General features: G+C 34.8%; 1 protein-coding gene across 1 annotated transcript in view; it reads left to right on the top strand.

Moving 5' to 3' along the window:
• LOC115218254 (cadherin-related tumor suppressor-like) overlaps positions 1-26,406 on the top strand; it is a 339,745-nt gene that overhangs the window by 244,053 nt on the left and 69,286 nt on the right. The window contains 2 exon segments of the mRNA XM_029788002.2: positions 8,235-8,430; positions 24,162-24,505. Coding sequence (XP_029643862.2) covers positions 8,235-8,430; positions 24,162-24,505 — 540 coding nt within the window.

Below are 26,406 nucleotides of genomic sequence, written 5' to 3'. Positions count from 1 at the left end.
ATATATATGCCAAATAAACTACAATGTAAGATGTATATATGTATATGCCAAACAAACTACAATGTAAGATATATATATATACATATTCCAGACAAACTACAATATAAGATATATATATATACATACACATATATATATATATATATATATCATCATCATCATCATCATCATCATATATGTATATATATATATATATATATATATATATATATATATATATATATAAGGAAGAAGATAATAGTTATTTAATTTGGTTATTGTATTATTGTCTGTCTCCAAACACTTGGCCTTGCTAAACTCTATTACCTGTTAGAAAAGTAGGGTTGTTTATGGACCACAACATAAAATCTATGGAAGAAACACACACATGCCATTATCTTCACTCCAAACTTTACTATGCTTTACTATAAAATTCTTAATCTTAATTTATTATTGAAACCAAAAACACTCTTGTCTTTTTTTTTTTTTCTTCTACTTCAATTTTCCATTAGAAGAGAAACATTTGGTCAATTTTACAATTCTTTTTCTTCAAGATGGATCTTTATACTTGTTCTGCAGAAAATGTTTGTAACAGAAGCAGTGCATTATTATTATAGATGTCACACAGTATACAATATTGTGAGGTTGTTGATTGAAGATATTGTATCTACTGGGGGTTTGCACTGTTTGTCAAGTCACAAGGACCTCAGACAGAATGCTTTATGCAATATGCATGCAGTTCCAAGTAATGCCAACTTTAGCAATACATTCTAGATTGTAGGGTTTCAGATGTTTTTTTGGATTGGGTGGTATTAAACCCAATGCTCCAATGACAATAGGGATAGCCATGTAGCTGCCACATGTTAGTGATCTCAATTCTCAGGTCTCCATATTATCAACTTTTTCTCTTTATTTCATGATATGTTGAACTCCTGGCACTGCTACATCGATTATTGGGCATTATTACTGAGGCGGCTACCTGGCAGAATCATTAGCACGCCAGGCGAAATGCTTAGCGGTATTTCGTCTGCCGTTACATTCTGAGTTCAAATTCCGCCAAGGTCGACTTAGCCTTTCATCCTTTCAGGGTTGATAAATTAAGTACCAGTTACACACTGGGGTCGATGTAATCAACTTAATACCTTTGTCTGTCCTTGTTTCTCCCCTCTATGTTTAGCCCCTTGTGGGTAATAAAGAAATAGGTATTTCATCTGTCGCTATGTTCTGAGTTCAAATTCCGACGAGTTTGATTTTGCCTTTCATCCTTTCGGGGTCAATTAAATAAGTACCAGTTACACACTGGGGTCGATGTAATTGACTATTTCCCTCCCCTAATTTTCAGGCCTTGTGCCTATATTAGAATGCATTATTATTATTATTATTATTATTATTATTATTATTATTATTATTATTATTATTATTATTATCACTACTGCAGCTACTACAACAACAACTATTATTATTGTTATTATTATTATTATTTACATCATTCTATAGCTGGCTTAGAATATCTAATGTAAAATAAATATACCATTGTCTAAATTAGAAAACTTTTTCTTAAATTTAAAAATTTATTTTTATTTTATTTATTTGTTGTCGCACACACACACATACATATAGTTTCCATTTTTATATGTTGTAATCAGTGGCATGAATGAAAATTGATAGCCAGGAATATTTCTAGTAATTTTCTTGTGTGAACTACTTACATACAGAGAGAGAGAGAGAAAGTTCCTCATTCACAGATTAGCTTATATAGTTCAGTATTTTTGGATTTATTATTTGCCATTTATATTTCTTTTATTTTTGTTCTTTTGTATTTTTGGTATAGACTTCTTCTGGTATTCCTAATATAGTTACAGATTGTTTTGTTTTGCTTTGTTTTTTTTTGTTTTTGGTCTGTTCTTGTGTTCTTCTCTTAGAATATTATTATCTACTACTTGCAGCTTCATCACACACTCCAGTAATTTATTGATTCTTCGGTGTTATGAAGTAGAAGATTTTTAAACTAGCTTTGTAATAATTCCTCATTCATTGATATCAAACTTGGAATATTTGGGGGGGAAAAAAAAAAAAAAAAATTACCGAGAATTTATTGTTGTTCTTGTTGTAGTTGTTATTGTTACTTTTTAATAGTATATTTCAGAGACCTTTAACATTTTCAATTACAAATACAATCAAAGTTTAAAAAAAATAAATTAAAAGAGAGACACAGATAACTACTGCATGTTGTTGTATATCTCTATATTTTTGTATTGGTAATAAGGTGAGCAATGCTATTAATCTGTGGAATAACATATCTATTGTAGATAATATTGTAAGCTATGTATGTAGCCGTCACTCATGTGCTGCAGATATGGCTCACCTCCTTCGACTATGGTGAGAAGCTGGCAGAATCATTAAGCACATCAGACAAAATGCTTAGTGGTATTTCTTGTGGTTCTTCACATTCCAGGAGTGGCTGTGTGGTAAATAGCTTGCTTACCAACCACATGGTTCCGGGTTCAGTCCCACTGCATGGCACCTTGGGCAAGTGTCTTCTACTATAGCCTCGGGCCAACCAAAGCCTTGTGAGTGGATTTGGTAGACGGAAACTGAAAGAAGCCCATCGTATATATGTGTGTTTGTGTGTCTGTGTTTGTCCCCCCAACATCGCTTCACAACCGATGCTGGTGTGTTTACGTCTCTATAACTTAGCGGTTCGGCAAAAAGTGACCGATAGAATAAGTACTAGGCTTACAAAGAATAAGTCTTGGGGTCAATTTGCTCGACTAAAGGCGGTGCTCCAGCATGGCTGTAGGTACCTATCTAGTTTCAAGGTCCTTCAACCTTCATCTAGAACATACAGGAAGTGACAGGTGATGAGAGAGAGAAGTGGGGGTTGCACCAGCACCTAGTTGGTACTCAATATGTTGAGAAGACTAGAGCAATGGAAATGAAGTGCCTTGCTCAAGGACACAGTTCACCAGACCTATGCAGGGAATTGAACCCACAAGCTTGTGGTCATAAGCCAAATACCTCTAACCACTTGACCGCACACCTCACTGCTGCAGTATATTTATGTGAATAAATATGTGTATATTGTCACTAATCTGAAGTAGGTATTAGTAAGTCTTAGCAACAAATGATATTACTGTAGTGGAAGAAAAGAAAATCTGTCGATGTATATAAAATATAAGCTAGTTTAAGATGTAAATAAATAGGAATATCAAAGTCCTGGACTAATATGATTATCAAATTATGGTAAGAGTCAGAGAAATACTTGCTAAGCTGATAACTTTTTTTTTTTTTTTTTTTTTTAAAGAATAAATGGCAATTTACTTGTTCTGCTTTACATTGTCTTAACTTTTTTTTTATAAATCTATTAGTAACAAAAGTCTAATCAAAGAAATATAACCGTCATCAATTTTAGGTCGGCTTTCAATGCTGGTTTGAACCAGATGGTTCATCACAGCCCAAGTCAGTTATTACTCACATCTACTACCCTCATAGAACCATTAACCCTTTCGTTACCAACCCGGCTCTGGCTCTTTAGTACAAATGTCTGGTTTTCAAAAGTTCTGAATTAAAATCTTCCACCAAACCTGAGTCATAATTTACGTCCCTAACTCTAGCTTAATGATAACGATGTTATTTTACTTAATTCTTTGTTATATTTAAAATAATTGGAAGAAACACTGAGCATCTCAAAATAAATTCAGTAACGAAAGGGTTAAAGAGAACCAAGTATTATTTGTTCCTTTCATTTTCAGTCTGTTTGCTATGGCTGGATTCCCTTTTTGTCATCAATCACTCTACAGAGTGTACTTGGTACAGTTTATTATGGTACCAGTAAAATAATATCAAAGAGTCTCTTTACTTTATACTTTCTCTGCTTTTTTTACTCACCACCTTAGAGAGCGTGTTGGGTACATCCTTTTTGTGGCACCTACCTGAGAGAAGGTGCTATGTCTTCAACAAAACAAAGTGAACCTGGTTGTATGGTAAGTAGCTTGCTTACCAACCACATGGTTCTGGGTTCAGTCCCACTGCGTGGCACCTTGGGCAAGTGTCTTCTACTATAGCCTCAGGCCAACCAAAGCCTTGTGAGTGGATTTGGTAGACGGAAACTGAAAGAAGCCCGTCGTATATATGTATATATACATATGTATTTGTGTGTGTAGACGTTTGTGTGTCTGTGTTTGTCCCCCCAACATTGCGCTTGACAACCGATGCTGGTGTGTTTACGTCCCCATAACTTAGCAGTTCAGCAAAAGAAACCCATAGAATAAGTAAGTACTAGGCTTACAAAGAATAAGTCCTGGGCTCGATTTGCTCGACTAAAGGCGGTGCTCCAGCGTGGCCGCAGTCAGATGACTGAAACAAGTAAAAGAGTACTAATATGAGATATGAGTTTCTGCTTAAAACTAAATTTTAGCCACCCAATAATAACACTACATTGATGTTGTGGAATGTATGCCTGTTTCTGATTGGGTTCATTTAGAATGTCTCTCCAACCAGTTTCTATGAAAAATTCTATATATTTCTTAAATTACTTTTATAATTATTTGTATTAGAATCTTGATAGTTTTAATAGCCACGTCATTTTGTTTTAAAACTGCCTCTAACAATCTTCAGATTCCAAATTGCATTTTCTTAAGTCCTTAATGTCAAGAAAAAATGTAATTTCGTGAAAAGAGCCAAATACTGAATCTTTGTTTAATGCAAGATGACAGCAGTTATTTCCTGATAAGATATATTAAAGATTTTTAATTGAATCATTAATATTTCGCCATACAAATGAACATTGCGTCAATTCTGTTGAAAGATCATCTCAGTTGAGATAATTAAATAATGTTTCCATTCGTTATAAACTCATAACCAATAGGCTGCTACATGATGTTACATGGATTCTGTTTGGTTGTAGGTTAATTTTCTTGTTAAATATGCAAAGTTTTCCATCAATATCCTTAATTTACTTTTCGTTAACATTAAATATTTGTTTCGCAATTTCAATAACAAAAAAAGAATCATGAATTGAGAATCAAAAATAATGGTTTAATACCTTCAACACACAAAGAATCTGTTGACAGTCACTTCTTCCTTGAGGGGTTCTGAATTCCAAAATAGTATCGACCTTTCTCAATTGCTACACCAGTTTCTTTTGTTTTTTTGTTTTTTTGTTTTTTTCTTGTCGTTACTACCAAATCTTTTAATCATCTTTGAGATCATTAAATTTGCTTCATGCTTTATTATCAATAATGGCAGAGCACCACTTTATTTGTGGAAGACGTGTGTCCTAGTGGTTAGGGTGTTGTGCCCATGATCCCAAGATCATGGTTTCAGTTCCAGGATCGAGCAATGTGTCGTATTCCTGAGCAAAACACTTAATTTCTCATTGCTCCAATTCACTCACCTGTAAATGAGTAACCCTGCAATATAGACTTGCATCCTATCCAGAGGAATGCTCAAGTAATCACTCCTATGAATCCTAGCATTCAAGACTTTTATAACTCTCTTTCATTTGGTTGTGCCCATGCTGGGGGACCACCTTAAAATTTTAGTCAAATGAATTGACCCCAGTACGTCTTTTTTTATATATATATATAAGCCAGGTACTTATTCTATCAGTACCTTTTGTCAGACCAGTAGGTTACATCCCATGCATAACTAACAGATTATAGATATCATCCAACTATCACATCTGTCACTCGCCTCTCACCCTCCTTGCAGGCTTACCTGCCTATCCACACCACTCTTCTTACATTTATACACATCACCCGGTCTGAGATTTAAACCCACGATCCCTCTACTGCGAGTCCGCTGCTCTAACCACTAGGCAGTGTGCCTCCACACTGGTGCCAGTGCCACGTAAGAAGTACTTGGTACTCTCCGTGAAGCACTTGGTTTCAGGAAGGTTGCACATAAAAGGCACCTGTGCCTCTGACACTTAAAATGTACCCATTACACTCCGCGGATTGGTTGGTGTTAAGAAGGGCAGCTCTCTGGCTTACCAGTTCCAGTCAAACCATGTAACCCATGCCAGCATGGAAGACACACGCTAGATGATGATGATGGTGGTGGTGGTCGTCGTCGTCGTCATCGCCGCCCAGCTGTGAAAGTCTTGCCGAGGCAAATATTGGAGCTTGGCGCTGTCCTCTCAATTGTCAGCTCTTGTCATACGTTCAGCCCAAGCCAGCATGGAAAACGAACATTAAGTGATGATGAGGATGATGATGATGATGATGAAGAAGAGGAAGCAGCCTCCTCTGCATGCTAAATCAAACTGAGTTGGCTCGCATATTTCAGTAACAACACTTATAATTTACTGACTTCCTGTCCACATCTTGTTAAGGAATACTTATTGACCATAATAACTATTTTGGTAGCCGCAAGTAATGTCTGCTTCAGCAAGTCCGAAATTTACTAATTGCTATAATTACATATTACACGTACTTAAATATGAATCAAGTCAATGATGGGAGCTTCTATGTGGTCACTTGATCTGCTAGAAATAGCAACTGAATTCCATTGAATCGTAATACACAACTGTCTTGCAGTAGGAATGCATTGACTTGGCCTAGATTTGCAAAGAGAAAATTGAGCTCGCCAAGGCTGGAATGCATCTGATCATAGGTCTGCTTAATGAAGGCTAGCCAAGGGTTTAAACAACGACTTTTATATCAATACTATGTTATAAGGTTGTGGAAACAATGCTTGGAGAATGTTACTAAGTTGCAGTTCTAAAAAGTTTATGTGAGTGTGTATATGTGTGTGTTTATGATTCTGCAATAAATGAATGTGTGTGTGTGTTTAATATTGATGTCATAAGAATTTAGAAACTTTAAGAATGTGAAATAATTTTTTTTTCTTTTGAGCAATGAATCTTGACGTACATATAAAACTAAGCTATAATAATAGCATGTAAATATTGGACTAAAAACTCTTTGGACAGAAAAAGTTGAAGGCTGCCTGAGTGATTTGTTTACTGGAGATGTGGTTTCATGTCCCACAGGCAACCTTCAACTAGTTTTTCATCCAAAGGGTTTTAACCCAATATTTGCACATTATTATTTATAGCTTTATCTGCTCAGATCCACTGATCCCAAAAAAAATTTTATGTGTGTGTGTGTGAGTGAGGACACATGGCCTAGTGGTTAGGGTGTTGCACTCATGATTGTGAGATCGTGGTTTCAATTCCTAGACCGGGTGGTGTGTTGTGTTCTTAAGTGAAACACTTCATCTCATGTTGTTCTGCAATCACTTTGACACCTTATGTGTGGTACACCATACACCTGTTCAGGTAACATCCATTTGGTCAAGGGAATAAACTAAGGTACAGCTCATACATTTGACCACTATAAACAAGCCAGCAAAATTTGAGCACTTATAAGTCATCTTCAACAGGAGAGTCCATCATTATATATATATGCATATTGACAGGAGAGTCCATCATATATATTGAAATATATTAACTGAGGAAGGTCTTGTGTAAGAGATGTATCTCCTATTATATATCATGCAATGATCTGAAATGTGCATATTAAATGTTTTCATTAGAAATATTGTAACAAAAGGTTTAAATTAATTCTGATTTGAAAATGGCTAGTGTTAACATTTAAACACCAATAAAAGACATACCTGACATACCTTTGAAATACCATTTTTTTGTTTGGTTTCGTTTTCTCTCTCTCTCTCTCTCTCTCTCTCTCTCTCTCTCTCTCTCTCTCTCTCTCTCTCTCCTCTCTCTCTCCCCCCTCCCTCTCTCTCTCTCTCTCCCCACAAGACTGGTAAGATTACTACACATCATTGGGGAATGAGAAGTGTTCAGACTTCGAGGGTATATGGCAAATGAGTGGAAACACATGTAGAATTATTGTGAGTGCTCTTTAATGTGCTGTTGTCCATGTTTTAACCTTTTGATATCACCTCACCTGAGACTGCCCTTGGTTCTATTAAACAAATTTCTAGTTTTCAAGTGACCTCGCTTAAAAACGTTCATCAAAATTTCATGTTAATTTATGTTCCTAACACCAACTTCAAAATAACAAAGTTATTTTAATAAATTCTTTGTTATTTTCAAAATTAATTTAAACAAAGGCAGAGTATTTCAATAGAAATATGGTAACGAAAGGGTTAAATGCAACCTGTACAAAATAATTTTTTATCATTGTTAATGTTCCTTTTGATTAGATCATTCCCCAAAATAATTGTCCTTGTGCATATATTACATATTATTTATGTTAATTTATGGTGTGTTTTTTTTTTCCTTTCAGGTAACAATTGAGCTATTGGATGTCAATGACAATCCACCTCATTTTAACCACAGTGTATATGCCTTGGAGCTAATAGAGAACTTTCCCATTGATTTTGATGTCCTTAAACTTGTTGTTAAAGATCCAGACACTACTGGGTCTTTCCTGCTATCTATCACCTCAGGAAATGATGGGACTTTTACCGTTTCCGATTCTGGTAAGTGTATCTTTTCATTAATCTTCTAATGCCTCTTGATTTTTCATGCCTTCTAATCTGGCCTGTTCAGCTCATTCCCTTTTAATTCACTTCATTCCAGCTTTGGTATTTATCATCTATTGTTTCCTTATTGCCAAACTTAGCAGATTAATCTATTATTCCATTGTATAATTTACACTTAATACCAAAATAAGATTTGTCTTTTATACATTGAAAATGAGTCAAATTAATTAGGCTTTCACTGAAATTCTTTGAAAAATATTACATCAGAATTAATCCTTTGCATGAAAACTAGAAAATGTTTGGATAAAAGTTAACAGACAAAGAATTTAATATATTAACTCATTGTCTGTTTTCATGTAAGCTTTACATACAGCAGCATAACAGTGGTATATACACTCTGCAGACTATTCATTTCGTCTTTTGTGTTTCAGTCTTTACTATGAGATGAAGCCTACAGCCTAAATATATAGTATAGCAATCAGCAGGTGTGTGTCTAAAAAAAATATACGTATAGCCGTAGGAGTGGCTGTGTAGTAAGTAGCTTGCTTACCAACCACATGGTTCCTGGTTCTGTCCCACTGCGTTGCATCTTGGGCAAATGTCTTCTACTATAGCCTCGGGCCAACCAAAGCCTTGTGAGTGGATTTGGTAGACGGAAACTGAAAGAAGCCTGTCGTATATATGTATATATATATTTGTGTGTGTATGTTTGTGTGTCTGTGTTTGTCCCCTTAGCATTGCTTGACAACCGATACTGGTGTGTTTATGTCCCCCTCATTTAGCGGTTCGGCAACAGGGACCAATAGAATAAGTAGTAGGCTTACAAAGAATAAGTCCTGGGGTCAATTTGCTCGACTAAAGGCGGTGCTCCAGCATGGCCACAGTCAAATGACTGAGACAAGTAAAGAGTCTATATGCAGGACCATTATTTAATTGTCGTCTAAGGCAACAAGCTAGCAGAACTGTTAGCCTATCAGGTAAACTACTTGGAAGCATTTGTTCCTGCTCTTTACGTTCTGAGTTCAAATACCACTGAAATCAGCTTTGCTTTCCAGGGTCAGTAAAATAAAGTACAACTCTGTCTGTCCATCCATCGACCTACCTGTCTAATACTATGGATTAACATTTCATACACACTTGACTATATTCTGTCATGGTGGGGACCCCTTTCTTATTTCTTTATTGCCCACAGGGGGCTAAACATAGAAGGGACAAACAAGGACAGACAAAGGGATTAAGTCAATTACATCGACCCCCAGTGTGTAACTGGTACTTAATTTATCGACCCCGAAAGGATGAAAGGCAAAGTCGACCTCAGCAGAATTTCAACTCAGAACGTAATGGCAGACGAAATACCTATTTCTTTACTACCCACAAGGGGCTAAACACAGAGAGGACAAACAAGGACAGACAAACGGATTAAGTTGATTATATCGACCCCAGTGCATAACTGGTACTTATTTAATCGACCCCGAAAGGATGAAAGGCAAAGTTGACCTCGGCGGAATTTGAACTCAGAACGTAGCGGGCATAATCACTATGCCCAGTCCTTCCTTCTCGGAAATGTGATCCTCCTAGAATCCCCTTCCTGCTCTTGTCTTTCCTGCAAATGTTGACTTACAAAGGTTCAACAAGAACATTAATGGCCTCACTTTCACCAGTCTAGGAGACTCTGCAAAAGCCATGGTTGACTTTGCCTTTCATCCTTTGAAGGTTGATAAATTAAGTACCAGTTGCATACTGGGGTAAATCTAATCGACTGGCCCCTTCCCTAAAAATTTTGGGCCTTGTGCATAGAGTAGAAAGAAGAGAGAGAAAAAAACGCCATGAACATTGTCTCTTCCTCTAAACCCACCAAGTAAAAAGCAAAATTAAAATTCTCTTACATACAGAATTCTGCTTGATTCACCTGTTCACTTGACTTAAAGGGTTGTTTTGCCATCTGCATGGGGTTCATTAACACTGTATATTACAATATCCTCTGTAAGCTAATTAATCTCTTAGTCTTCCCTTCTATTTATAAAATTAAAAAAAAAAGCAATTTCTTAACTCCTATATCATTTCCACTATTGACATCCATATTCGCATGTTTGCATGTGTCAGGTGGATTTCTCTGGTCTGATGCCCCTCTTGTCACCAATCTTCAATCTTCACCTGTTTCTAAACAAGGTGATATTTTCCCATTAGCAGACATTTTTCATAGAAGACTACAAACAAAGAACATTGCTTGTATGATGGTGATGCTTATTTAGAGCCATCACATAATGTCAAGACAAGGAGGTGAACACACATGACAGGTTTCTTTCAGTTTCAATCTATCAAATCCACTCTGACTTTTGGTCAGCCTGGGGCTATAATAGAAGACAGTTTGCCTAAAGTGCAACACAATAGGACCGAACCTGAAACCACCATGATTGAGAAGCTAGCTTCTTAACCACACAGCCATGCCTGTACCTAGAACTTGTTGACCAAGAACTTTTTCTATAACTGCATAAGTAGTTGTAAATAGCTCAGTCTTTTGGGGGACTTGTGTGTTATCATTCATGAAATCAAATCCAGCCTATCTTCATTTCAATGTTACACACATTAAGCACCAACACTTGTCATCATAAGCAGCTAATCCTGATATCTGGGATATCTATAGAAACTTTCAACTGAAATTCTAACGCCCTTTTTGCTAGGATTCAATTTGCTTCTTTTATTCTCAATAAGCAGCATTCTTTTTTGATATTTTTTTCTAAATACTTTGAATCTTTCAGGAAGGGGTTTTTTTGCTGTTTTTTCTTCTTTTCCCCTTGTTCTTCCACTGGGCTTATTTTCTCTCCTCAATAAATTCCTGTATTGTCTTTCCACCTGTTCTTCTAAAGCAGTAATAGCATCTTCATGTTCCTCTATATTCACTCTTCTTAATGTCTTTCTCAATTGATTCACTTAAGTAAAGTGATATATCTTGATATTGGCAATGTTTGATCTCGTAACCTTTTACTTCGAAACTGTCATGTCTGAAGCATTTTACATATTTTTTTATGTTAGCATTTTTTTTTTGTTAAAACTCAATATGTGCATGAGTGAATGTGTGTGTGTGTGTGTATGTGTGTATATATATATATATTATATATATATATATATACACACTTATATATGTATATGTGTGTGTGTTTGTATATGTGTGTATGTGTTTGTATATATGTAGATATATATGTTTCTCTTTTATATTAGCAGTGTTTCTGTATTATCATTATATAACAGGTCTGTTATATATTAGTAATTGCTTCTATTATATAACAGATCTGATCATAGATTCCTTATCCTCTCCTCAATAGATCAATTTCAGCAATGCTTGTTTTGCAAATCAAATTATTAACTGTCATTATTTGTTACAGCTTCTAATATTTCATTCCCTCATTCTGAAACATCTATGTTACACAACTGCTGTATTAGAGATTCCATTTGCTGTTCTTTGCTATAAAACGTTCAATATCAGATTGTTAAACCTGTGCGTACCTCCTTACTAAACCATTAAGATCTTATTCTGGAAAACCGAAGCTTCTTCATGTGAATCCCCCTTTTCAGATAACAAATTTGGTTATCCAAGTTTAGAATGATCCTGAACAACCAATGCAATTGATATTGGGCTTTTACAATACTTAATCGTCTTCCTCTTCTTTTTTTTCCTTTTCTATTGTGTGTTTGTGGTTTTATTTATTTATATTTTTTCCTGTGTTCTTGGATCTTGACATGTCCAAAAGACAAAAGAAATTATCATCATTGAGATTCTTAAACACTGAGAGAATTTAAGGAAATACCGATGCTGTTAGTTTACGTTCTTGTATTAATATGAATTGGTCGTATTTGAGATGCCCAACTTCTTTTACAAAAATACAGGAACTGAACTGAAGAAATGTACAGAAAAATCTTTGAGTTTTTGATATATAGCCATTCTTAATTCTTATTTAAAGATAAATAAAATAGAGGGAAAGAAAAATAAAGGAAAGTTAGCTGTTTACAATATTAATGTTAAATGTTCTCTCATGTTCTTGCATTCTATAAAGTATTGGTTTATTTCACATTTATTTGGTATTCATGGAAATAACAGGAAAAACGTCAAAGAAAATACAAGCCTGAATTGATAAATATTTAAGAAAGAAATCAGGTTAATTAAATCTTTGTTACATCGTATTATCTGAATTTCGAGGGGAGGGTGGGGGGGGGGGCGAAGGGGATGGACTGGAAGACAAAGAGAGAGAGGTTGTAAATTGAAACCTAGTTAAGAAACATGCGAGATGAAATTAAATTATAATCAAAACAAACAATTTATTTCTAAGATATTTTTAACACATGTTATTGACCTCTGCAATTCTCACCATAACTTCTTAAGTCTTATATGATTTGCTAAGATTGTCTTATAAATAAATAAGTAGACAAAGGTTTTTGAAATTATTATTATCATCATTATTAGTATTATTATTATCATTATTATTATTATTATTTTTATTTAATTAAATACTTAATATAAATCTGGGGTCATTTATGTATTTCATTATTTAAAATAATCTTATTAGCATTCATTTAATTATTACAGTTTTTACTTTGTATTTATTTATTTTTTTTTTTTTTGCATCTTTTCTTCAGATTTATTAAATTTTTCGATTCTGTGAACAGCTCTAAAATCTGGTTTGAAGAGCTGCTGGGGTTTTTTAAAATTAAGTTTGAGATATTAAAGTTGTAACAAAACTATATTTTTTAGACTCTTTTTATTATTATTATTATTATTATTACTACTGTTATTATTATTTGTATTTGCTAATGGCAAACTTGTTTAGATTACATTTAATTTCTTCACAATATCTTGTATCTCTTAATTATAGAAGGTGGAATTCTCTAGAATATCGAAACCAATCCAACAATTTATTGGATTTTAATAATTGTTATACTTCATTCTTATATATACATATACACTTATACATGCATATATACATGTGTATATATTATATATATATATATATATATATATATATATATATACACACACACACATACATGCTTATATACATGCAAAACACACACACAAATACACTTACATATATATATATAGCAAACATTAAACTTTTAATTGGGGGGACCTTCTAGTTTTATGCTAACACAACCAATTAGACAGTATTATAATTTGATAAGATGCTATGCTGCAGTCTTTTTACATATCTTTCGCTAATTACCTCTTAATTATCGATTTAATATCTGTTCTAAATTATACAGCAACAAAGCACTGATAATGATGGTCTTTTGATTCGGATATATTCAGGTGTTAATTCACAGAATATAAAGTACGGAGAAATTAGAAATTCCAGGTTGGTGTTGATCATGCAGTAAGGGCCCTTGGGAATAAAGTGCTCCTTGGTTCTCATTAATCTTTAAATGGTGGGAAAAGGTTAACATGAATGCGTGTACCAAATATGGGCAAGAAGCAAAAAATATTTTTTTTTCTTGAGGGTAATTTTTATATTCATTTTCACTTTAAATAAGTACAAAAACTGTGATAATGATATTTTAATTCTCTTAGATTGTAAAGATAATGGCAAAAAGGCAATAAAATCACTTGAGCATAAATTCATTTGAGATTCCTGTATTGTTCTTGTGAAATGAATCTACAAATGGAGAAAAACTTGTGCACTTTTTCCATCCACAGCTAGTTGAAGTATCATTTTCTTCTGTTCTATCTAGAGCATCATCATCAGCATCAACCTCATCTGACGATGGAGGAAAAGCTGAAGAACTTCACTGCTGTATAAGTCGTCCATTTGCAACTAGATTTCTTCCATCAATTAGAGCCACTTGAACTTAGGCACAATTGACGAAGTAGACATTTAGGCATCAATTGATGGTTACCATAGCCATGTAGAAACATCAATTGATAATGTCTGCTTTTCACTAATGAAACATCAATTTATGATGTCCGCTGTTCTCTAATGAAACATAAACTGATGTCTGCCATCTAAGGGTTAAAGCTTGTCTCTGGAAGTGAAGGTTATTTCGGTATAAAACCTCAGGAATACTATTTGGAGAAATCACGGGATTGGAATAATGTGCTGCATTTTTCTGTTATCAGCTTTTCTAAAAATTGTGGCTGGTCCCAGACAGACATTCATCATTCTGATCAAATCATGTGCATGGTTAGTCAAATGGTTCTGTCATTATGTGTTTCACAAGAGACACAAAGATCAGAACTGATTAGTTTTTTTCTGAACCATTGGACCGTCCTACATTAAAACCAATGGTAGAGTCCGTCATTAGAATATTTGACTGACCTTTAAATTTTCTCAGAACACAAAGAGTTGGAACAGTGGTAATTCCTCATGTCGGAAACTGAGTTCAAATCCTACCATGACCAGCCTTACCATTCTTTCAGGATTGATAAAATAAAGATCTAGTCAAGTAACAGAGTTGATGATTACTACAAACTTCATTACTCACAAAATTGCTGACCTTGTGCCTAAATAAGAAGCAATTATTATTATTATTATATTATTATTATTATTATTATTTTCCTTAAATTTTCATTGCATCTTGCTTGCAAGCCAAATCCAAAAATGAAATATATATATATATATATATATATATAAGGTACAGGCATAGCTGTGTGCTAAAGTTCATTTCCCTACCACATGGTTTTGGATTCATTCCCCTGCATGACACCTTGGCTAAAGTATATTCTACTATAGCCCTGAGCTGACCAAAGCCTTATGGGTGGATTTCATAAGAAGCTCATTGTATACATTTGTGTGTGTGTTTGTGTTTTGTTTCTCCTCATTTTAACGTCATATGACAGTTGTAAACAGCCACTACTGTCATAACAAGTGGTGTCCCTTGTTTTCAATCTTTTGTGAAAAGATGCATGATTGTGAAGAAATATTTACTTGCTTGGAAACAAGTAAGGACTGGCAACAAGAAGGACAGCTGGTCACAGAAAATCTGCCTCAACGAATTCTGTCTGACCTATGCAGGTATAATAAAGTGGACATTAAAATAATAATGATGATGCTGATGTTGATGCAGTGAGCTGGCAGAATTATTAGAATGTCAGGAAAACTGCTTTGTAGTATTTCCTCCAGTTCTTTACATTTCTGAATTCAAACCCTGCCAAAACCAAATTTATTTTTCATCCTTTTGGAAGTAAAATAAAGCACCACTCAAGCCCTGGGGTCAATTGTATCAACTTGTACCTTCTCCTCAAAACTGTCAGCGTTGCAGCTGTGTGTGTGTTTGTCTTGTTTTTGTCTCTTTACCTCTTTCAGTCATTACACTGTGGCCATGCTGCAGCACCACGTCAAGGAATTTTAATCAAACAAGGCAACCTCAGTACGTAATTTTTTAATGCCTGACACTTATTCTCTCAACCCCTTTTGGTGAACCAAGTTGTGGAGACATAATGACGTGAACACCAGTTGTGAAGCCATGGCAGGGGGTCAAACTCAGACACACACACACGTGTGTGTGTGTGATTGTGCACATATATATGATGGGATTCTTTTAGTTTCCATCTACCAAATCCACCCACAGTGCTTTGGTTGGCCCAGGACTATAGTAGAAGAGTCTTACTCAAGGTGCTATGCAGAGGGCATAAACCTGAAACCACGTGGTTGGGGAGAGAACTTCTTACCTCACAGTTATGCCTATGCCTCTATATATAAATACACACACACATATACTAACATAACTAGACTAATGTCTTCATTGTTGTTCTGATAGTAACATTTCAACCAGGGTACCTTCTTGCTGTCTTCAGGTGCCTTTTGTATTCTGTAATGTTCTTGGAATTTCAAACCACATCCTAGGGGTAGATTGATTGTTGTCATTCAGTTGATCATACCTGGGGTATTCCGTTAATAATTCTACTACATCTGATGTCACCCAAACCAAAGAATATATTATCTGTCTGAATCGGAGATTAAACTCCTGTTAATTAGCTAATGCTACTATATGTAACACTTAATCAATATTTATATTCACCATCAGTGTATAACAATGTTTTCTGACTTTGGCACAAGACCAGCAATTCTGATGAAAGGGGATTTAAATGCACCATCAACTCCAGCCCTTGACTGGTACTTTATCAGTCTTTGAGGAATGAAAGGTGAAGTTGACCCAGAAAGGATATGAACTCTGAATATAATATGCTAAAGAGCCAGAACAAGTATTGGCTTCAAATTTTGCCACTTGGCCAGCAAGTTCAGGAGTGGGGATAAGTCGATTACATTGACCCCAATGTTCAACTAGTACTTATTTTATTAACCCTAAAAAGGATGAAAACCTCAGTGAAATTTGAACTCAGAATGTAAAGAAGACAAAATGCTATCAAGCATTTTGACTGGCATGGTAACAATTCTGCTAGCTCGCCACGTTAGAGTCAGAACAAATATTGCAAAACATTTTGAACAGCTATTAAGTTCAGGACTTTTTGTTTTCCTTTCTTTCTTTTAGAATGAGGAGAGATTGACCCAAAGAGTTTAGTACCAAATATACTAATAGTTTTAAAAGATTTTCTTCTGCTTCTAGTTTTCAATGTTTTCGACCTATGTTGACACAGCACCTAACTGTCAACTAATACCTACCATGACACAGCTCTCCTATTTGCTGGTTGATACTTGTGATAAAATTCCTAGTGTCAGCCAAAATTTAGACACAGCTCTTCTCCTCACAGAGGATTCTAGACAGTCACCTTGCTGTTACTTTCATTACTCAGACTTCAACCCTATCTTATTGGTATCTCAACCACAACCACCACCTCTATCTTCTATATGTTGTGGTCATTCTTCCCTTCGAACTACTCATTTCTCAGTCACTACCTTAAGAATAGCTCCTCAATCAAATTGCTCCGTTACTTTTATCTCAATTTGCTTTGTACAACGGTAACTTAACTAAATATATATTTATATAATTTACTGTCTTCTTCGTTGGTCGGAGATTACAGTGTCAAGACAAAACCATGTCTGTTGCTTGCATTAGAGCTTGTTCTATTCAGTTATGATAATTACATATCAACCAGAACTAGTTGCTATGCAAAGCATAAAATTATTGTTTATGCTTTTACTACTGTCCACACTTAGCTAAAGGGTCGTAAAAATCATTGACTTGAATTGACCTGCTTTATAAATAGCTCTTTCTCCAACTTTCTACCAAATTAGTAACTATAAAACTTGCCCATATGCATATGGATGTACACACATTCACACATATGCACACACACACATACACAATTGTATATGCGTGTTTATGTGTGCATACATGCATGTTTAATTGAAATGCTATCTAAATTATGCCTCATCTAATTTATCACCAACAATAAGATAAAATATCATTATTGACGAATATCTGTAATTAGGATCTAAATTGATCTTTCAACTATATTTTCAATGAATATTTAAGAATTATTAATTCTGCTATTAAATTTCTTAACTTTTATTTTCTACTTAGTTTGTTTATTTGCTTTGGTTGCTTTTGTTTCTTTTTATGTTAATTTTTTTTTTACTTTTATAAATAAACAATTTTAAAGATAATCATTTTCTTATTTTTTACATTTTGTTTTGTTTTGTTTCGTTTTTATAAAATAATCAGAAATGATTTTACCATGTTCATTGACTATTTGGCTATGGCTTCTGTGAAAAATCTTCTCCGGCATTATCTTGCATGCATATAACTTAACTCTAGCAGTGATGTTACGTAAGAAAATTTCCTGCTTAAATTCAGAAAATATTGATAATGCATTTTGCAATAAAGTTCCACATTTAATAGATATAAATATGTCACCCTTGAAACAAACAAAAATAAAAATAAGAACTCATTTTGATGGGGAAAAAACGTATTTGGCAAATGAGAAAAATTTATCCATGTTTTCTCCTTTTATTAAATAAAATTAGAAATTTTCTACTGATTTATCAACATGTATATATATATACATACCCACATGTATATGCATGTGTGTGTGTATATATATATATATGTGTGTGTTTGTGTGTGTATGGCTGTATGGTAGGAAGTTTGCTTCCCAACCAAATGGTTCTAGGTTCAGTCCCACTGTGTGACATCTTGGACAAGAGTCTCCTCTACTCTAGTCTTGGGTTGACTAAAGCATTGTGAATGGATTTGGTAGATGGAAACTGAAAGAAGCCCATTGTATATGTGTGCATATGTCTCTGTTTGCACACACACTGCTTGACAACTGGTGTTGGTGTGTTTATATCTTCGTAACTTAGCAGTTCAGCAAAAGTGCCTTATAGAATAAATAAAATCAATATGGTGCCCCAGCATGGCCACAGTGTTATAACGGAACCGAGTAAGTATGTATATATAACTGCAATCAAAATGTGAAACTTTAAAAGGAATTTTTTATTGTAGAATTCATGTGTGTTTGTGTTATTCATATTGGACTAAGAATGCAGAAGAAACTAATGCCCCCCCCCCACCCGCCTCCTCACCATATTAAGCCATGTTGTTTCATCTTGATAATGGTATTTAATGCAAAACTTTTTGAAGTTATCACTTTTACTTTCAGATATAATCTGAAAGTAAATTTAATTAAAAATTTACTTTATAATAATCATAAACAATTTGTTTTGTGGAGCGGTAACTTACATCCCCCCTCCAGCCCTCCTTTTTCTATTACGTTTCAAAATCAAATTAAAAATTGAATATACACTCTTTTTGGTAAGCAGAATTCCTCTACGCATTGCTTTCAAGATATAAGAGTTTCTTATCTTTACATAATTTCAAAATCTTAAAATCTTTGATAATGAATAGAGAAATAGTGTAGATTTAGAGCAAGGATTGTGGAATTAATATTGAGTGCTAAGGATGTTGTATGGCCAAAATGGGAGAAAAAAATAGAAAAGAAAAGAAAACAATGACAAAAATTTACATTTGGAATGCAGCGCACTTTTGCGATTGTGTAGAGGCTGAGATTTTTATCTTTTCATTCAAATGAAGAAATCACTTTGAAATTAATGTTTTCACTTTATTCACTTGAATTTTCTAAAGACTTAAATTATATTTTTAAATATATGCACTGCACTAGGTGGGTATCCTTTTACAATAATTTGAGTATCATTGCTGTTGGTGTGCCTATAACATAATCAATCAAATTTGTTTTTGGATTGGTTTCATTCTTTAAATTGTGGCCTTCACATATAATTGCAGTTATATATATATATATACATATATATTTACTTGGTTCCATCATGTGACCATTTTGATTATATCAACTCACCCACACTCCCCAATACTTTCTCTCAAACTTATTTTTCTATTCAATCTCTGTACAAATGTCAGGAAACTCATGCTTGGAGAAGTGGAGATAGTTTAGTGAGACATAAATACCTCATTGTATTTTTCCTTGCCATATCTGTGTGGTTCAGAACATGCTGATATAAACAGACACTCACACACATTACATATATATATATATATATCTTATCTTTTACTTGTTTCTGTCATTAGACTGTGGCCACGCTGGGGCACTCCTTGAATTTTTAGTCAAATGAATCAATCCCAGTACTTATTTTTTGAAGCCTATCAGTCTCTTTTGTTGAACCACCAGGTTATGGGGATGCAAACACACAAACACCAGTTGTCAAGCGATGGTGGGGGACAAACAAACACATGCACACACATATACACACACACACACACATATATATATATATATACATGCTTCTTTCAGTTTTCATCTACCAAACCCACTCACTAGTCTTTGGTCAGCCCAAGGCTATGGTAGAAGACACTTGCCCAAGGTGCCATGCAGTGGAACTGAACCCAAGACCATGTGACTTGGGAGCAAGCTTCTTACCACACAGCTATGCCTGCACCTAAACACACTCACATATATTTCATCATCATCATTATTTAACTTCTGCTTTCATGCTAGCATGGGTCAGGCAGTGTGACCAGAGCTGGTGAGGTCAGTCAAGGGCCAGCACCAGGCTCCACTGTCTGTTTTAGCATGCTTTCTATGGCTGGATGTCCGTCCTGAAGCCAACCACTCCATAGAGTGCACTGGGTATTTTTTATGTTCCTCCAGCACCAGTATCAATTCTGCTTGAGTACAGCAAGGTGCTGGATATCTTAATCCTTTGTTATCTCCTTCATAAGGCTCAGTGTCTTGAGATCAGCCATTAGTACTTCATCCCATGTCTTCCTGGGTCTCCATCTTCCACAAATTCCATCAGTGTGTGTGTTTGTATGTGTGTGTGTGTATGTATGTGTATATATATATATATATATATATATATATATATTCTTTTAGTCTTTAACTTGTTTCAGTCATTTGATTGTGGCCATGCTGGAGCACTGCCTTTAGTCAAGCAAAGCGACGTCAGGACTTATCCTTTATAAGCCTAATACTTATTCTATCAGTCTCTTTTGCCAAGCCACTAAGTTACAGGGCCGTAAACATACCAGCATTGGTTGTCAAGTGATGTTTAGGGGACAAACACACAAACATACACACACATATATACGACGGGCTCCTTTCAGTTTCTGTCTACCAAATCCATTTACAAGGCTTTGGTCGGCCCAAGGCTATAGTAGAAGACACTTGCCCAAGGTGCCACGCAGTGGGACTGAACCCGGAACCATGTGGTTGGTAAGCAAGCTATTTACCACACAGCCACTCCTCACAAAAAGTTGCATGAAACTCTCAGTCCTTGAGTCACTTTTGTAACTTTCTGAAAATTAAAAATTATAAGAATACATACTCATGTATTGAGTTCCATTTATCATGTTCACTCCATCGAACCTAAACGTGTGTGTGTGTGTGTGTGTGTGTGTGTTCATAATGCAGTTTTTGTTTTTGTTTTGTTTTTTTGTTTTTTTTTTATTCAAACCAACCCACCCACACTCAAACATACGCACACAAAAAAAAAACCAGTCTGCTGTGCTATATGGTTTCGTATACTTATCGCAGTTGCCATCAGTTTGCAATCTCTCTCTCTCTCTCTCTCTCTCTCTCTCTCTCTCATTTTCTCTTCTTTTTTTTTTTCTTTTACCGTGCTGAAATCTCTGATAACTGTCCTTCTGAACTTCTATGTAATTACTTCATCGTGTGTTTTCTTTGGCTTGCTTCTCATGCTTGTAGACACTCACACTATTTCACACCATTTTCTTACACAGCATGCATCAGATTGAATACCTATACAAGCTGTCATCTCTCTTACATTTAATAGCTAATGCCTCTAACACCCAATATTTTTTTTTTCCAATCTTTAATAATCATCTTGAACTTAATTCTCTCCAGCAGCTAAAAATCTACCATTATTACCCATAACACATATTTCTTGTATATGCAGTACATCATCTTCATTCATTTATTTATTTATTTATTTATTTTAACAAACAAACAAAAAAATAGTGCCAAGAAAAACAGCAGTTTTCTTTTAAATTTCTTCCCGTAATTGCTTGATACTCGCTTGTAGCTAAGTGTTGGTTTCTTGTCGGCTTACCTGAGAATCTTTACCATACATCGTATGACCTGTTAATTGTACTACCTACACAGTTATTGAGTTGTTTCCCATATCCTACATTCTTCACACAGCCCCTGATGCTTTTACATATTTTGACCTTCATACTTTTCAAATTAAGACTCGTTCTTCTCAAAATTCTACTGCTTCAGATTAATTTCAAGTTAAATGTTTCATAAATGACCACTCCATTTTTTTTTTTTTTTTTTTTTTTAAGACTTGCAAAGATCTTTGGCTGCATGGTAAGAAATTTGCTTCCCAACCACATGGTTACAGGTTCAGTTCCCCTGTGTGGCACCTTGGGCAATTGTCTTCTTCTATAGTTCCCAGGTCAACCAAAGCCTTGTGAGTGGATTTGGTGGACGAAAGCTGAAAGAAGCCTGTCACACATACACACACACACACACACACAAACAAACCAACACTTTAGCAACCAGTGTTGGTTTGTTTACATCCCTGTAATTTAGTGGTTTGGCAAAAGAGACCAACAGAATAGATACTAGGGTTTAAAAAAATAAAAAATAAGTACTGGGGCCTATTTATTCAAATAAAACTTCCTCTAGGCTGTGCCCCAGCATAGCCACAGTAAAAGATAAAAGATCCATACATATATATTTATATATATATTACCTTTTCAACACCCACTTTTCCATGCTTCCATGGGTGACATGGAATTCATTGAGGCAGGTTTACTAGGTTGGATGACCTTCCTGTCACTAAACCTCACCTGTTTCCAAGCAAGATAAGTTTTCCTACGGCCAGACATTTTTCCACAAAATATTGTAAGCCAAAGGACTCTATTTGTATGAAGGTAACACTCATTTATACCTAGCCTGTGATGTCACAAAGGGACACAAAACACACATACATGCAGCAACACTCAAACAAGTTGATGTACAATGGAACTGAACCCAGAACCAAAGGCTGTGAACTGCACTTCTTAATCACACAGCCATATATAAATTACTTTATGAAATAAATACATAGTTTGTTATGCTGCCTTTGTGTCACAGTCTCCACTATAAACACATACAAATAATTTTAGCCAGCTAGAGAGCTTCTTTGTGGTTGCTAGATCAGCTAGAAATAGCAGCTATATCTCCTTCAAATCTCATATTCTTAAATAAGGAGGGAATACATTATTTAACATACTCATCACTGTCTTCAAACATTATCTGTTTCCAGCAAGATAACTACCATAGTTTTCTCTAAAGCTAGCAGCCATAGTTAGCTATAGGTGTGCATATGAATGTGATTCCAAACTTTTCCATAGAGGCTGGTAGGCTCCAAGATTTGAGCTCAGAATAGAAAGCTCAAAATAAATACTGCTTGACCAGCATTCTAACAATTCTGTCAGTCCACTCACAAACATTAGTTCTTTATTTATCAGTCCCCAAAAGGGGGAAAGATAAAGTTGACCTTAGCAGGATTTGAACTCAGAAGGCATTTTTCTGATGTGCTGATGGTTCTACCAATTTGCCATCTTAACAGTCCTACATTCTCTCATCCCTACTTCTGATCCACTACTCGTATCATCTCTTGCTCCTTGAGGGTTTTTCTCTGGCACCCTATTACTACCATCTTACCTCTTTCCCAGATATTCCCACCCTCATATAAATGTGGTGTAACCATGTAACTTCTCTATTGCAAGGTACCTCTGCTAGTCCCTGACATAAAATCTCCTCTCCATCCTCTCAGATACATCCCCACTTAGTCAAGGCAGCTTTTTCCCCTTTTCTCATTTTTCCCTCCTTTTCTTGATCTTTCTGTCTTGTAAATTACTTAGCAACCCCACTTGTACTGGTAGCACAAAAAAATGCACCCACTACACATTGTAAAGTGGTTGGCATTAGGAAGGGTATCCAGCCATGGAAATAATGCAGCTGTGTGACTCACCAGATTCTATCCAACTGTAAAGCCTACCAGCATGGAAAACAGACATTACATTATGAGGAGGGTATGAATGATGATAATTCCCTTTAAAAAATATGGGATAGCCATAACTGGAATCTCTTTGATCATGAGTCTACTTGCTGAGGGTTAATTCAGGGCTTGACAACAAGAGAGAAATTATTTATAAAATATGTTAGTTTACTTATGAAAATGATGAAACAATTGTATTTCATATTATGACTAATTCGTATATTTTAACAATTTTTTTTTTGTATTTTTCATCTTTTTTATTTTATTATATTATCAATCCTATTTTTATTTTCAAAGGAATCTTGTCATTACGAAACCATTTGGATCGAGAAAGAATGCCTCGCTACAACCTGCATTTGTCTGCATTTGATGGTGTCCATTCTGCTACAGCTATGGTGCAAATAAACATACTTGATATCAACGATAATGTCCCTAAATTTAACAAGTCCATTTATACGTTTGATCTCTTAGAAGATCTGCCAATCAACTCAACTATAGGCAGCATACTTGCCCAAGATCCGGACGATGGCCCTAACGGAACTGTCTCCTATCATTTGTTAACAGACTGGGGAAAGGATGTTTTTGATCTTGATCCAAGAACAGGAACTTTTACACTGAAATCAAGCCTTGATTTTGAACAGGTATGTAAACAGCCTTTTATTGAAATGCTATTGGAAATTTGTAAAATAAATATAGCTTATTTTCAGCATCCAGCCTTATATTTTGTTTATTTATGTATTTATTTATTTATTTATTTGTAAATTATTTTATTTCCTGTTTTATATATTTGTTAATGCATAATATTTGAATAATTAAGTGGCATCAGGAGACAATAGTTTTTCAAATTAAGAATACAATAACTCTCAGAACTGAGCACCGTAAATATTTTAAAGAGAAATGAATTGGCACAGTCATAGCTGTATGCTTATGAATCTCGCTTTACAACCACGTGATTTCAGGTTCAGTCCCATTGCACAACACCTGGAAGAAGTATCTTCTACTATAGCTTCAAGCCAACCAATGCTGGTAAACAGAAATTGGGTAGAAGCTCATGTGTGTGTGTGTGTGTGTGTGTGTGTGTCTTTGAGTTTGTGTTTGTGCCCATCCCATCACTTAATGACTGATGTTGGTTTGTTTACATTCAGCAAAAGAAACTGATAGAAAAAATAAGAACCGGGGATGATAGGATTTGTATGATTATACTTCGACAGTCCTTGAGGGTAGTGTCCCAGCATGACTGCAGTCCAATATCTAAAACAAGTTAAAGAGAAAAGATAAAGAAATTTCCATTTTGTATTTCTGTCATTAGATTTGATCTGAAGCCCTGTGTTAGAACAGATACTGCATTTTTAAAGTGTCATGTTGACCTATAATAAACACAGGCACTCACATACCATAAATCCTCAAGTATAGTCTGCCCTTGAGAATAATACACAGGGGATTTTTAGGGAGCTGTACCTCTGAAAAACCTAAACCTTGTGTATGATATGCACCCCCTCACTAACTTGAGTCAAGGTCTATACAACGTCCTTGGTTTGTAAAAATGTATACGATAACATCCTTTATTATTATTGTATATATAACATAATGCAAACGTGTAGCTTTTTTGTGCATTTTATTTGCAGAAAATAAAGAAATAACAGTAATAACGTTTAATAAATGTTGCTTACTGCAAGTTATGGATGATTCTTTTATGACATCATTGCTTTCAGGCTTAGCTTAAGGTATTTTCAAGCCCGACATCACAAAATGCGTCTGAATAAACATTGCCGGACAGCAAATAGAGACTCGAACATTGCTTAGAAATATTTTCATTTTTAACCTCGTATATAGTACGCACTAGGGATTTTGACCTTTAAATTTTGGGGGAAAAATGCGGATTTACGGTAATCATTATTTATCAGTATTTAGGCAGTGGAATAGCAACTATGATATTTGTTCCACCATTTTACATTTTGAGGGCAACTTTACTTTCATCCTTCCATAAAATGAAATACCAGCCACCAAGTACTCAAGCCAATGTACTCAACTAAACCCCTCTCCTTAAACTGGCTTGCTGCATGCCTAAATTACAAATGATTATTTGTCAGTATTAAATTCTTCTGTCAGTCTTGAAATCAGTAACCTGTTCACTAATCTTCACTAACATCTCTACAGCAGAAGTCTGTTAGTCAATTTGGTAAATAAATGAAGATAGCTAGCGCTTATTTGTTACTATGTCACCAATATTTTGTAGGCAATTCCTTTGTTGTACTTGTCTGCAGGAAATTTAATTTGAGATGTTGCATTAAAATTAAAACAGTTTGATTTGAAATTTGGTGCCACAGTGAACTGATTCAGTTCAGATCAAAACATTTATGTGATTGGAATTCTATAAGTATTTTTTTTTTCCTAGACTTCATAATCTTCATTCTTCTTCATTTCTACAAAGTAGTAGTACAAACAGGTGAAATATAACTCAATATATTAAAATATAAAGCATATATTTTTCCTATTTAGCAATAAAACTTAGTGGTTCAAATACCAAATGTTTCATGTGCTG

Source organism: Octopus sinensis, linkage group LG13 (genome assembly GCF_006345805.1).
Source record: "Octopus sinensis linkage group LG13, ASM634580v1, whole genome shotgun sequence".
NCBI lineage: Eukaryota > Metazoa > Mollusca > Cephalopoda > Octopoda > Octopodidae > Octopus > Octopus sinensis.
This window is presented reverse-complemented; position numbering and strand designations above follow the sequence as displayed.